The 16,201-nt window shown below is 32.6% G+C and overlaps 1 protein-coding gene across 1 annotated transcript in view; it reads left to right on the top strand.

Annotated features, from left to right (window-relative positions):
- The window catches only part of LOC139096293 (dipeptidase 1-like), a 70,220-nt gene that overhangs the window by 1,660 nt on the left and 52,359 nt on the right, over window positions 1-16,201 (top strand). Inside the window, exons 2-4 of the mRNA XM_070647991.1 lie at window positions 4,134-4,235; window positions 4,298-4,424; window positions 5,612-5,708. Of these exons, the coding sequence (XP_070504092.1) occupies window positions 4,134-4,235; window positions 4,298-4,424; window positions 5,612-5,708 (326 nt within the window). The remainder of the gene's footprint in view (window positions 1-4,133; window positions 4,236-4,297; window positions 4,425-5,611; window positions 5,709-16,201) is intronic.

The following is a 16,201-nucleotide window of genomic DNA, read 5'->3' as shown; positions in this document are numbered from 1 at the left end:
TGAGAATGCTTCTTGTCTGTACGGGTGTTGTTATTATTCAGCATTCTTTTTTGGGTGAAAAGCTATTGATGTTCTTTAACTGATATGTCAAATGCTTATTGATTCCTTTCTTTAATGCCTCACAATAAGCTTTTGATGATTAATTGAGTGATTCTGTGAGTTGTGATTCACACTCCAATTCTGTAAGGCTTAAAAATTCCAAAAGTACGAAATTTTTCACAATAACTTTTGGATTCTTTTTTTCACTAAGAAAGATTGATGCTAAGCACGTGTCCATGTGAAAGCTTTTTTCTCTTCAAGCAATTTTTTTTTGTGTGTCTCTCCCTACATAGTTATGAGGGTTTTATGTAAATTATTTTTCATGCTTGCTTTCACTCTCTGCCTACTCACCACGAATACGATAGATGATCGTCATCTGAATTTACATAAAAACGAAAAATGTTGTTGCTTCCTATTTTTTTATGTTCTAGTTTTTCATTTTTTGTGAAAGGATAGAAGGAAACATAACCATCAGCAAAGTATTCATAAATCCTTCAAAAATTCTGACATGAAATGCTGCGTGACATAATTTATAGATAAATCCACAAGCTCCCCTGTTGAAAAAAAAAATGTTGAAACTTTTTGTGCATACAAAGTATGTTAAAAGTAAAAAAAAAGATATTTTTTTGCTTTCCTGTCCAAAAGTTTTTCACCCAACTAATGAGATAAAAATGTGTACGGATGAAAAGTCACAGCATTTGTGTCATAAAAAAACATGAATCTTTTTTTTTTTTTTTTGTTGGTCGTATTCACATGCATCTGAGAGGAAATCAAAGTTTCTATGTGAAGCAATAAAACATGAGACACAAAAGTATCTGAGAAGGAACTTACTTTATGTCATACGAAATATAACCCAGGAAGAACTTAAATTATTGGTATAATTATTTGTCTGTACGATGTTATAATGTTCGGTAGTAATCTGGCTCCTATTCTCATAAAATTGATGTCTACGTTTTCCTGATTTTTTGGGCAGTTCCTTGTCTAGTTACTTACGTTATCTTGCAAGAGTCCTAGCCCAGGTTTTAACTAGATATTTACACAGATCTCCATTTTTTAGCAATTTTTGGAACTGAAAGTTAAAATTTTTACGAATTATGTTCTAGCCACGAAGTGCAATCATACGTAGCTACTTGGGCATTGCTACGTTATCCTGTGGATGGCAAAACGTCCAAATAACGTGTAAATGTCCATTAATGATTGTTTTCGGCTAATTATAATGGTAAAAAATGAGATGACTCCCTCGATTTTTTAACAAAATTCAATTCAAGGATCAGACATTTATATGTAAAATTGTACAATTTACAGATGATTATCTGTGCCTTAATTCAATTCGAGATTCAGTAAATGATGATTAGTTTCATGATCATTATATACAAATGCAAAGTCAAGGGAGGCTTTTAGAGGTTAGAACCCCTCTTTCAAATTCAGTATCAAAAATGCCAATCTTGAAGAACTTTTGAATTGAAACTTTTGGATCCTCTTCTTAAAAATGTCTGACTACGCCATTGAATACATAACCACCACAAGTATAATACGATTACTTGACTGAATGTACAGTTATAGATTTGGCATATCTTATTAAATTCCGAAAATGTCAAAATTATGCCTAGACATAAGATCGACTAACTGCAATCTGTTCCTCACAATCATGACAAGTTCCACAAAAATTTGTACAAGCTTTGTGATACAGCGAGCAACATAGTCAGATGGAAGGCCTTTTGTAGCAACCTATGCTCCAAGTCGGAGCATGGTTCCAGTTAGTAATTAGACATACAGTCGACTAATCCCAACCTGTTCAATTCGAGCTCAAATCAAAAGTTTCTTCCTGTCATGCTCAATGAGAGTCTATACTAGTTTTTGGTACATAAATAAAATTTATAAGACTAACTTCTTCGACATTTCTACATGCAACCTTTTTTTAAAAAATCTACTAAAGGAAGGAACGAATTCCAAAAAAGAAACTTGCACAAGTCGTCTGCTAAGTAGTTCAAACTAGCTTCATGTTATGTTGTTATGTGCTTCTAACAACATTTCCCAACTGATGATGTTTTATTTAATTTTTCAATAAAAGAAACTTTCTCTCTCTCTTTCCACTTCCTTTATTTTGTTCCTTTATTCCTATTTATTTTTTGTGAATATACATAAGAACACTAGGGAATCACCATAAAAGCATTTCACCTAATTTTCATGTTCAAATATTTTGTTTCTTCTGCATCGTTTCATTTTAAACATTTTTCTCCCTTGTGGTTTTCCTCATAAAAGCATTTTTATTCTCGTTTTAACTTTAAAAAGGGATAAAAAGGGAAAATGAAAATTTTTTGTTTTTTATAGCAAATATTCATTTTTTTATAGTTTTAGCGCATTTTGGGAGGCATGTACGGGATACATTTTTGCATTTATGCTGATGGTTTGTGACATAAAATGCGGGAATTCTTTTAATTGAAATTTTAGGCTCATTTGAGAGTGTGTCGGGAAGCATATTAAGTTTTGGAGGCAATGTTCTGGGATATACCCGAATTTTTACAGCTTGCTATGTCTTTAAGGTCAAGCCAAGTATTTAAAAGTAAATCTATCTTAAGTAGATTTGTGAAAGATGTCAAGAAATGTCAAATTCATATCTAGACATACTGTTTCCTAATTGCAGCCAGTATCACTCAGAAATGAGTTCAAAAAACATCATACGAAATAATTGACATGTACATGTATCAATTCAATACCTTTTGCGATAATTGAGAGATCAGTGTCATATGGCAATAAACACTAAGACAAGAAAGTTTTGAAAATGCTTTTTATGTGTGTAGCTTATTCAATCAAACTGTCTGTATGAGTATTACAATCCTTTCAATTTACATTGTTTGTCAATCTATACCTATGTTGGATCAAGAATAAAAATTTTCAAATCTAGAATTCTTGTTTCGATCATCTATAGACATAACGGCATAACTTTTGAATTCGTTCTATCAAATTTTCCATTAGTGATACTATATTGTAGTTGTTTCGATTTTTCATTCTAAATTTCATGATTCGGACTCGTTCTCTTACCTAACGCTTCCGAAAGCTTCAATACAGTGTTGATCCAGCCACATGATGTGTATTTTTAATTTGTTAGAGCTAAAATCTAAGACAAAAATTTCAAAGTACTTCTTGAAAAATTTCTGACTACACCCACATGACCATGCTTTCCAAATTAGCAAAGTGATCTTTCATAATTTCTATCGACATGTTGCATTAAAATTTAATTGATCACCATTTAAATGCTGTCAATACAGGCTGTAGGAATCTGTAAAATACTGTGCCATAGGAATCGAAAAATACTGAAATTAATACTGCATTGCTTTCCATTGGGATCTTTTGAAATCCCGAATTAAATTATGTAATTAATCGCGTTACATATAATGCATGAGCATGTTAGGGAGGGGGTCTACAATTTTGTTACAAAGTTCAAATTCTGGATCATGATTTTGTTAGAAAACACTAGAAGGAGAAAAGGGGTCTAAAACGCTATATGTTTTTAAAAAGGCTACACGTAAATTATGCGTCACTAACTCAATCCCAAACATTTCACTTCAACTTTTTCATTTGCAAGTAAGGAAAGTAAAAAAAATACTTTTCCTTTTAGTTCAACAATTTTTCTCTCCCCATTGCTACAAAATAAAGTAAGAAAGTCATAAACAGTAAACAGAACAAAATTCTTTAAGTGCATTTGAGACTTACGAGAGAATCCTTTTATATGTTTAAAGTGGCACACAAACACACAAAAAAAAGGCAGATGAGGGAAAATTGTTATTACTTTAAAGCTGTCGATTAGATGAAAAGCATGGAAAATCTTTCAAAAAGAAAATTTCTTTAAAGTTAAATCACAAAAAAAGAAGGAAAAAAATTGTTGAAATGGAAAAAAGAGAGACCAAAAGGTTCAATAATTTTTATGCTTCCATAAAGAAAATTTTCACACTTAAATCTCTCTTTTATCAGTGGTTAAAGTATCTTAAGGAGGTTAAGAAGTGAACAAAATCTCCATCCTAATTACTTTTTAATTATTTTTTCCTCTGTTCTCATCTTCAATGCACTGGAAATTTATTTTAATGTATCAATAGAATGGGATCTACCATCACGACAATGGTTGGCATTAACATCAATCCTTTTGATCGCTGGAGCTGCAAGCGTTGCGGTACCATTAGCTTTAAGTGTTACGGCAGGTGAGATTATTTTTATCTTTATTAATAAATGAGAGATTTTTATTCCATATTTTATTTTAAAGGTTCACCTTTCGAGGAACGATATCAAGCAGCAATTACACTTCTCGAAACAGTGCCTTTAATCGATGGACATAATGATCTTCCGTGGAATATTAGGAAATTTATGCACAATCAAATTAATGAATTTCGGTAATTGCAATTGTTTTAATTATTATGTAGGCCTATGTAGACATAACTTTTTATCGACATTTTATGATTTTTCTTTATAAATGACGTCCATAGAAGCTGGGATATATTATAAGTTACCTATCAATTTTTCAATACTAGTTGGTCTCGTGACCTCTTATCATCTTTATTTAAAGCTCCTTTTGAATACAATAAGAGAAGCACACATCAAAAAAAGGGAAAAATGTGACCTCATGCCGATGTGACTCTAAAGAACTCGTTGAAATGTTCTCCCAATGAAAAGACACGGCCTGAGCCACATTTTACGCCTATATTACACATTGTACTTTCTTGTCCGAACTAACAAGGTGCATGCTTGATTTGACGCATACAAACAGAATGAGTTGAATAAAAGCGTGTAAATTGACCATGCTCATTAAGCACCCACTTTCAGGTCCGATCTGCACACTTTAAAATATTGCAATCACAGTGACGTATCAAATTATACTTAGAACCAAATGGCAGCTAATTGGCCAATTTGGTTGTTTTTGCCAAGTGGCTGATGCAGTTTACTTAGAATACACAGAACCAAGTAGAAGTCACTTAACAAAAATAATCAAATTTGAAAATTGGCTGCCACGTATTCTACAGTGACAAAATTCAATATGTGCTGGACGATAGGAGCATATCTTGAGGTATCTCTCGGGACAAGGCTCCTGATGATAGTCATTAAGAATTCATTACAGAATATTTATGAGCATTATTCACTGCACCCTTACTTCATTAACTGCTAGACATCATTTTCAATTCGTTCTGTTATCTACAGAATATTTAATTATGCAACTACTTCAAACTTCATAAACTTTTTTAATTTACAGTTTTTCTCATTTTTACTGTTATTATTATGACTTCAATTAACTATTATAGCTGAACATCAGCAGTCTTTTATAGTGCAGTAAATATTGGTAGATTTTAAAATTATCAGAAATTCAAGTCAGATCCTCAAATGAAAACCAAACTGTCAATTATTCCCATTTTCTCCCTTTATCATTTGTCACTCTGTTCATCCCAGCTTCCTGTCATTCCAATTATATCTACTTTAATTTTCCAAAAAATAATTGAAAATAATAATCTTTTTTCCCTATTTTCACATCTATTTATGTCACATCAAATAAATGTCGAACATCCTGCGTACACAATAATATGAATAGATTCGACGAGGATTTAAAAACAATCGCACCTTGGGCCAATTCACCATGGAGCCATACTGATTTACAAAGACTGAAACGTGGTCGTGTGTCAGCACAGGTAAGTCATTGTAATTTCTTTTGTAGATGACAGCTCACTTCCTCTTTCATTATTTCACATGACATGATAATGACGACAGGACGAGATATACGAAATAATAAAACGATATTGTATAGTGTAGAGTAGCATCGTTAACATAGAGCACACACAAAAAAAATATATATATATATGGCAGGAAAAGGAAGTAAAAATTGGATAAATGAAAACAAATGAGAGTTGGGAAATGTTTACGACAACATTGAAAGCATAAAATTATGGGGCATGTTGCTTGTTATCTAATCGGTCTTTTATCGTTCTCACACGTATACGCACATGCACACACCTTTTTCAACACTTAATTTATAAGCTGTGAATCATATAAAATGGTCACACAATTCTTTTTTCTTTCCTGTTAAAATATACGTTCTTAGTGCAAAGGTGATTTTGAGGGATACATTTGAGGGGGATCAGCTTTCATTTTGTCTTCCTTCCTATAAAATTTACTTCCTTTTGTGGTTGAAGGAGGGCCAAGAATTTGAAAATGAGTTCTTTTTTTGGGAATGTCATTTACTGTGGGTCTTCGTTGTTAGCACGAGCGAAACAAATGAAGAAGGATCTACAGAACTTTAAAGGCTTCGCTTAACCCGACTAATATGGATGCCAAATGAAAGCGACTTCAGATTTAGCAGAACATTTAAAATCAGTTGTTGAGCTTTCTTCATTTGTGTCGCTCGGGTATTCCAGTCGTGTTTTCCTAAAATTAGATTTCTTTGTACAAGTTGATTTGGTCGGTTGAATGGTCGATCGTAAGCTTTACCATCCCTAGCCTGATTATGGGGATGCCACCCTTCAGACATGGTGTTTTGGAAATTATTTTATTTTATCTTTTAACATACTTATTTCGGCACATAGTTCGATTTACAGATGTATATTTAGCGATTAAAGGGACTTTCCACGAGAAGGCATACAGACTCGACAATTGCTAAGCTTCCGAGTCAAATTTTGCTTCCCAGATCCCCTTTTTAGCGCATTTTTGAAACTGTCAAATTTCAGGTAGAGCTTAATAATGCACTTTGTTCTTCCCTTCGCTTCGGTCGGCTGTTCGGCTGGAACGGTTTTTTGATTCCTAGACATTAGAGAGCTCTAGTTTGTAATGCCACTTAGTTCTAAGTTATGTTATTTGTCGATTTCATCAACGCATAAATATAATTATTTCAACATTTTCATTTACAACAACAACATAAACAATACCATACTTTTTTCAAAAAGCATGACTCGTTTGTACAAGTTTTTCAATGTTCTATGTTTTTAAAGAACTGAACAATGTTTGAAATTTTTTTGCCGATATGAAAAAGACTTTGGGTAAGGTTCTTGCTAAGTTTTGTATGGATGTAAGATCTGGAAGTGACCTGGATCTTAGGTCGGTAGCCTGGATCTTAAATCTTGTTATGTGTTGACTTGAATCAATTACTGATTGGGACAAAAATGTCCCTCGAATAACGGAGGACTTTTGAATTTTTTTGAAAATGTTAGAGATTTAACCATCTCTTCAACTATTTTCTATTGCCAAAATTTCCTTGACTTGTATTTGCTCCTTATTCTATGAGATGCCATGAGAATAGGTCGTTAGCGTTATGTGTTGATAGGTATGATTTTGAATAACGGATACTTATTGACTATATGCTGCATTGTCCAAGTGATTTATCCAAAATGCCATAAACAATATATACATTTGCTGCATCCCCCTGCTCTTGCATTCCCAATGATGTCCCATTGATAGACCATTAAAGGAATCCCACTCCAACATTATAAAAATGAGAAAAATTCCAGAAAATTCATAACTTGTAAAAAAAAATTCAACCAAACTTTCTCAAATATTTACTTAAAGAATTTCCTTGACTTGAATTTACTTCTTATTCATCTGCCAAAAAAAGAGAAGAAAACAAAAAGCACAAGACCAAAAAAAAAGGATGTGTTCATGCCTACAAGTTCTGGTGAAGGAATAGCATGAACAAATAAAGAATAAATAAAACAAGAAAAAAAGAAAGAAAATATAAATAACGATGGTAGTAATATCTATGAAGCCATAAACGGTAAAATTTGCTAGCATATAGCATATAGAGGCACGATATGATATCGATAACAACGGAAGAGAAAATGGGCGAAAAATTTATATTTTGTGAATGGTTATTTTATGTTTGTTATGTTCTCAAGAATGTAAATAAATTTCAATATCCTTTCTTTTTTTTGTTTGGCTTGTTACCGTTGTCGCTTCCTCAAACCGTCATTCCTTTTGTCATTTTTGCCCCATCACATTTCCTTACCATACCATCCTATTAAATATACATCATATTACATACATATATGATATGACGAAATGGCAACATTCTTCAGTAATTTTTATAGCAAGCGTGTCTTCCTTACCATCTCTTGTCGTTGTCTCATGCTTTACTTACATATATTTATATATATTTTAAATGGGTATGTACATATAAAAATTGCATACATATTGCTTCAACAAAAAATAAAAAAACAATAAAAGAGATTGGAACAACAAAACCGCGATATACATACATACGGTCGTTTGATGTAGTTGCTCTTTTATTAAAATATTACACGATGTGATTTGTGATGAAAACGCACTTGAACTGTGAATTTATGTATAGGGCCGTATTTCTTATACAAAGCTCTGTTACATATTGATTTGTCGAGCTACATCAAACAGTATGATGTGGGGAGTTTCAATTTATGCCGCGTACAGGGCGTCCTCTGGATTTGTAATAAACATGGTGACGTTGCGGCACCTTACCGACTATGTTGTGCTACTGAGAAAGATGTATGTTAATCACATCTGATCCACATTCCCAGTGAAGTAAATGAGTCAAAATGTACAGGGCATTCCTCATTGGTGCCCTCGTAACACAATGACGTAGGCCTTTGATCGACTATGTTGTGCTACTCGGGTGTCAACCTTCATAGAAATCTTTAGTATTAAGAAGAATTTGAAGCGACTCAAAAGTTTTTATAAAGAAGTTTTAGAATTTCCTTGGCAAAAACTGAAATATCAGAAGCTTAATTATGCGCCCCATAAGATGGTACCATAAAAATAAAATTTTGGTAAAACGTAAGGTATATGCTTTTGCTTTAGATTAGCGGTGCATTCGAACCCTGGAATGTTTTGGATGTGAATTTTGAGTAAATACTAGGAAGTTCTCCAAAAACTGCAGTCTTTTTCTGCAAGACTGCTACTAGTTTTGAGAAGCTCGGACTCAAGAACCCCTTTTGGAGCTCTTTTTCCTTGCTAATTTGTGCATCTAAGGATGTGTAACGAACTTTGTTTCTGTTGCAGCATTTACAATCCCTAAATCTCTGAGTGATGTAAAAGCAGGCAGCTTCCTTACCAAGCCAATCTCTGTCTTCCAAATCCTCCCAACATTTTTTCAATTATCAAGTATAATTAATGTAAACAAAACCTTTACAAAGCTCTTATGGATTTATCAAACATCAATCGATATTCCTTTCATCATGATTGATATTCCTTTAACTTGTTTGAAGCACATCTTAAGTCCATTTCATCTTTTCATAATCAATGTTATGTTTGTAAACAAACCTTGCACGCGCTCATATCAATTATGCCTTAAAGTCATTTACTTTACCTAGATCCATCATAAAAGTCAAATCAAGTAGATGATGAAGGAGCTCAAAAAAAATCTTTTTATTTCTTTTTCTTTTAATCCTAAAAGGACAGTCAATCTTGCAAAATATGAACAATAAAGCCCACTTGTCATGACAAAAATTGCATACCAAGAAGACACAAAAAATGGATAGGCATGAGAGAAAAAAAGTTATAAAACATATTTGTGTGTCTGATGATGTTATACGACGATTCATAAAAAAAATATTCCATTACAATTCTTTATCACATATATGTAATGTATGCGCGTGCAGATATGGAGCAAGAAAAATTCTTTTCCCTTTTTTTCCTCTACGAAAAAACATTCTTTTATCTTTTTTAGCGCATTTTTGAAGATTGTCTCAAAAAGGTAGCTTAAAAGCTCAATTTGTCTGTTTGTCTGGAGCAAAAACTCAATTATTGGACAAGGTAGAGAGCTCTTGATTGTTTTAATTGCAATTTAAACAGAAACAACACATTTTTCAGTGTTTTTCATTGTTTTACAATGTTTTCTAATGTTTTTAAAGTGTTTTTACACAGTTTTACAGTGTTTTTCAATGTTTTTGCAACGTTTTTCAATGAAGAAACTTTGAATTTGGTCGTAACAGTTAAAAGGTTTGAATTATAAAAATCCGTTAATGATGAAAGTCATAAACTTATTGTCGGTGGCTTGAACCTCACTGGATCTTGTTTTAAAGTCGGAAAAATGACTTAGACCTTACTGTATCTTGTTCTTTAGATTAGGGAAGTGACTTGGACTTTACTGGATCTAGTTTTTGAAATTGGGGAAATGACTCGGACTTTTTTGGATCTTGTTTTTTGAATGAAGAAGTGACTTTTGCTTTACTGGATCTTGTTTTTTAAATCAGGGATGTTACTTGAACCTTACTGGATCTTGTTTTTTAGGTCTGAGTAGTGACTTGGACCTTACTTAATCTATATCCAAATCCTGATCGATAGAACGAAAACGCGCTTTAATCACTCGATATGACACGAGTACTTTTGTAATTCCTTTTTTTTCATTTTGTTGTGTTTAAGAATGCGTAAAAGCTTACAAATAAAAGATGAGAATCTGCGGCAATGGTTTTGGCTGAATATGCAGATGAATTCTTAAAAAATAAAAAAATAAATTGTATTTTATGATACAAAAAAGAATCCAGCTGTTTACAATCTTGCGGGCATTTACCTCCTCCTTTTTTCCGGCCTGGCTGAAGCTTTAAAAAATTAAATCCACAATTTTAATTTCTCATAATAAAATTGAAATTTATTCACCATTAATTTTTGTTTTACAATTCGACAATTGCTTCTTGTTACTGATAGCACAACAAAAAAAGTAATTTGAGGATTTATTAATGGAATAAATTTTAGCTGTAAAGTGCTTGTAATTTCCGAGAAATTTTTATGTGGTATCTGAGAACGTAAACGGTATTTTTATTGTAAATATATAAACACATAAACCTGATAAGTATACAAATTTATATTTCTAGTGCCTTTTTGTTATCTCAATCAACATTGTACGTGGGTTTTAAAAAGGATCTCAACGAAGCACTAAATTAGTTACGAATAAAATCTTGTGCCATTAATTACGTCTGCCAAGATTCTTAATTGATTGTATTATTAAGTATGTGGGTGTGTTAAGGTAAAGGAACCCGAGCAACACAAATGGAGAAGGATACCCCTTACAGTCAAAGAGCATGCTTTTATGGAACAGAAAGACCACTGCGGTACCTAAAAGTGGTCTCTTTGCCTGTTAGGGAAACTCCATGGATGCATGGATGTCTTCGTCATTAATTCAATTATTTATATCAAACGGAAGCCGATTAAGGTTTTCAAATTTGACTTTAGATGGCAAGAGAGCATACGAGTGACCTAAGGACACATGGAAGGAAGCAGTTGATAGAGACAGTATTGCACTTGATATTGGGAATTTACAAGTTGAAGTCACTAATAGAGCCAACTTCAGGCGACATCCATGGAAGGTCATTAATATAACAATTGATCTCTATGACCAGCAAAGTAATTAAATGGAAGCCGCCTTGACGTTGAAGCCAAATGAATCTTTAACAGAGGCTGCATTCTTCATTTATGTTGCTCGGTATTAAAGCACAAAACTTAGTATTTATGGAAATAATTCGGTAATTATTTCAGACTAAAATTCTTGAATTTCGCATGGGTATACATTACTTAATTAACTATAATTGTAGACTTGTTGTAGACCAAATAAATTGTTATTAATTGTCTGCAAGACTTTTGTTAACTTTACAGACTTATTCAAATTAATAATGAGTGTAATTGAGACTGCTGGGGAGATGGTTTTGCATCATTAAAATAAATTAAGCAGTCAAACTATTCGTAAGTTTCATAAAATTCTGTAGTGCAAACCTGTCATTGTTCCAATTAATAATGTTTACCATTTACCAATGTTTACTTATTCAAGATCATTTGAGATCAACAGGGACAATGTCTCTTCAAGCAATAGCAAATTTGAAAATTACAATGCTTAGTTTTACGCTAGAGTTTGCTTATCTGTAATATAATAAATGAACGGAAATGTAACGTGCTGTCTCTATTTAAGAGCAACAGTCTCGACATTACCTTAGATTTCTTTGTTCATTCAGGAGATTTTTTGCCATTTAACAGCTATAATGTCTCTGAAACCTTTAAAAGTTCTTAAATTTAACTTGAAATCTCTGATTTCATTCCGATCAGCACACATTGTAATATTGTCACTACTGCGACTAGCCGAGAGCATACTTAGAACTAAGTGGTAATCAACCACTGCTATAGTCATTCATGATGATTTCCGGCAATATTGGAATTTTCATCTAAGATGCCGACAAGTCCAAAACACAATTTCCAGAAATTCATTATTTTTAACGGTCAACAGCATGTTGGCAGCAGAGTACGACAAGAAACAGAAAACTTTTTTCTCTGACACTTTACACTGGTCTTAAATTAATACTGACATTTCTGCCTCACAATTTCTCCACGTTTACAACAAGAACAGCAAAAAGAAGCTTGAACGAAAATCACTTTAATTGAAAAAGAGCATGAATAAGAGCGATGACCTTACAAATAATTTAATGAGATTAAAGAATTTTTGCACAAAGTTGCAATGTTAATCTTGCTGAATAGCTCATTTAAAGCTCATTATGGAAATACCTTTTAACATTTTATTTTTAAATTAAAACAAGCATTTAATTTATAATTTTCAACTTGAATTATATACATAAATTTATATTAGAATGCTGACTACTTAAAAACTTTTTTAAATTGTTGATAAACTTTGTTCCAATGAAAAAGTTTAGCTTATTTTTGGAAAGTTTTATTGACTTCGTGCTGGAAAAAACTATGAAAATAATTATGTGCTGTGTATTTATTTAGGACAGGAATGGGAGGGAGGAAGGGGAAAGGAGTTAAGATTTATTAATATAATTTTTTGGGAATTTTTTGTGTTATTGAATTCATTTTTGCTCGATCTATGACTGTAATGCAAGTTTCTGGAAATTTCTACTTATTAAAAACCACATATGTTGTCTCATGCTTCCTTACTTACTTCACTGGCCGTACAGATCATTTGTGATCCATGGGTCTTCATAGAAATTGCATAAAACCAGATCAATCGCTGGCTACTGCATGCCAATTCCCAATTCCAAGTGCTGAATTGTCTCTTTCAACAACCTCCTTCTATGAGTCTTTAGATACCCACTTGATCTTTTGTTCGAATGGTTTTGTAAATAAATTGAAATATTTGTAGAAAAATCATTAATTAAAGCATTTAAAGTTAGTTTTGAGTTGCCAAACAAAGCGTCAGCTAGTAACTTGATAAGACAGATCTAATGCTTCAAATCCGAGATCTCTAGGATGTCTGGTTGATGAGATCTCACTCCTCAGTTAACCACCCAGCCAACTAACTATCCAAACAGCTAGCAAGTCAGAAAACCGTCCATCAAGCTACCCAGTCAGTTAGCTAGTCAATTAAACCAGCAAACTTGTTGATCAAATTGAATTTCGCTAGAAATATCCATGACTTATTACTAAAATCCCAATATCCTACATATCCTCTGCTAAAAAATGGACGTCACTGAAATCCCAATAACCTCAAAGAACTAGACGTCACTTACGTACAACCCCCAACAACTCAATTTGTTAAACAACAATACTCTCCATGAAACAATAAAAACTTTTGCAAACTTTAATTAATAAGTCCTTTCAATTTTGATTCACAAAGTTCACTTTATAAGCTCCTTGAAATTTCCTTTTAAGTATATTTATAGAAATTCTTATGAAAGCTGTTTTTTGGAGAGTTTTATTAATAAACTTTTATTAAAGCTCTTAACAAGACAGTGTATTCATCAGATTATAGTCAAAGAAACTTATCAGCTTCCGAAAAAAAAGTCTTTTAAGGATCAAAAAACATTTTAATTTATTGCACAAAACTTTCATCCCTGCCAGGCTTTTGTATGCATGACAATAACAAGCAAGCTTTGAGGAACTAAAGGAATTTTAAAATAAAATAATTAAAGCTCATAAGATTCAAGATAAATTTGTTCCTTATTTTTATTAAAATTCATAACAATAGGAACGGAACTGAAAGGAAATTTAACAATCATTTTTGTGACATTTTTCCGATTCTATTCATATTTGTAGTTATTCAATTTACCATAATTGCGTATCGTACTAAATATTTATTGCTACCAAATGACATTATCGTTATATTTAATGATAGAAAATTAAGAAAATGGTTGTCGAGAAAATTTCAACCGCAATTATTGTACAAATGAAACGAAGATATTGAAAATGGATGATGACAATAAATTTTTTGGCAGTTCTTGTAAAAAAAGCATTCAAGTTTATGAATTGGAATTGAAGATCAAGTTAATGTGGTTTAAAGATCAGACTTGGATGTCATAAGATGGAGGTCGTTCACTTATTAGGTAACGCTCTTAGGGCGAAGGAAGGAGGGCTAGGGTCCCAAAATTGCAGCTGGGTAGTGTTTCAAGTATTCTTACTTACTTACTTCTTGGCTGGGGTGAAAGAGGGCCCATTGTCGCGCGTTGGGAATGTCTGAAGACAGCTCTATCCTTCGAAACATTCTGCCAGCTTCAAGTATTCAGTTAGTTACAATATATTCTCCTTCTATCTTTAATTCTAACGACATCATTCATGACCCGTTCTTACATCTCATGTTGTTGATTCTTGTTTTCCGGAAAATGATTAGAAGGCTCTTCCCTTATTGCGTTTGCTGTTTGGGGGGAGGGGGTAATAAGTAAGCCCTAGGTTAATTGTTGGATCTGAACCAGGGGTATAACAAGAAATTTTTGAAATAGGTGGAGAGTATATGGTAATTTTTGGACGGTTTGTGAACTTTTTTCTCCAAAAACCCTATAAAAGTAAAATGTTTGGTACAAAAAGGAATGTAATTGAGCCTCAAAACTCCTCCCTCATAAAAGCATCCCTGATTCGAATCAGAGAGTATAAATGCAATTCCAACTAAAGTGATTCGCATCTAGTTAAGTGAGCTATCAAGACATTATTACTTCTTTTATTGTTTCTGCATAAAAAATTGATAGCATTATCTGCAGTAAATTTGACATAAAGACGATTTTTATGTCAAAAGCTTCTGATTGGAGTTTTGATATACGAGACGAGACTGTCTCACCTACAAGTATGCAAGTTGCAGACTACAAAATACAGGCATTTTGTTAGCATTCCGGGTTTTATTTTTGAATAACTCAGGTACGAGAAGTATCTAATTCGAAGACGAAGGACTTTATGTCTTGGTTTGAGCGAGAGATCTGTTTGACCAAGAAATCTAGCGAGTCCTCACTCGTCAAACTGTCAATAGCCATGAAAACGCATATAAACGCGCAGCTATGGATCTTAAGGTCTGAAAATTTAATGTTTATTTTTTTAGGACTTTTAAAATAAATGACCACAGTTTCACTGTTGTATACTGTTCTGTATGACAAAACTTAAGCTTTAGCTATGGATACCGTCCTTCAACACTAATCCAGCTAGTGAGAGGAACTTGGAAATTCAACAACATTTAACATGACCTGTTCATTTACAAAACAAGCTAGTGAGAGAAACCTGGAAATTCAACAAACTTTTAACCGCATTTACGAACAAGTTCCAAATCTTGCCTCTTGTTAATCGTAAAACATTACAATGACTTGAGATGCTCTAACAGCATTATGACCGTTGTTTCCAGCTCATTCTTGCTGAAAAAATTAAAATTTCACTCAGCGTGATGCTTGAGGTTTATGCCGCTTGGATACTATGTAGCATAAGAATCAATTTCATTCAAAAAAGTCTTTAACAAATCTTCTTCTGACTCAAATGTTTCTTAGTAATTTTTAAATTATTTCCTATAATATTCATTAATTTATAATAATTCTCTTGACCTTCCATTCAGTAACAATTTCTATAGAAAATATTAAAAATGCTATCAAATTTACATTTGATTTTCCACGCAAAATTCTGAAAATTTCGTAATTGTGAGAAAGCCTTGAAGCATCAAATGAAGAAGAAAATCAATCGAGTGAATAGATAATGCCAAATGACTGAATAATAATAACAAAAGCTTATTCAACATTTCAAAATAAAAACATGCCAACAAATCAAATATGATGAAATTGAATGTACAGTAGATATAAATTTTGTATATACACAATTCGGTAGATTGAGTAGCATATTAAGTAAAGGCAAACAAGCAACAACACAAGGATTCTTAAATTAAGTTCCTCAGATTTGGTACGAAATCAAATATTTCGTCGATAAAAAAAAGTAGAAAAATTTCGTGCGTGTATATTTACCAATTTATTTATTTTTGTGATAT

This window comes from Chironomus tepperi, unplaced genomic scaffold, assembly GCF_022539635.2.
Source record: "Chironomus tepperi strain 1889 unplaced genomic scaffold, CSIRO-AGI_Ctep_v1 contig_382, whole genome shotgun sequence".
Taxonomy (NCBI): Eukaryota; Metazoa; Arthropoda; class Insecta; order Diptera; family Chironomidae; genus Chironomus; species Chironomus tepperi.
This window is presented reverse-complemented; position numbering and strand designations above follow the sequence as displayed.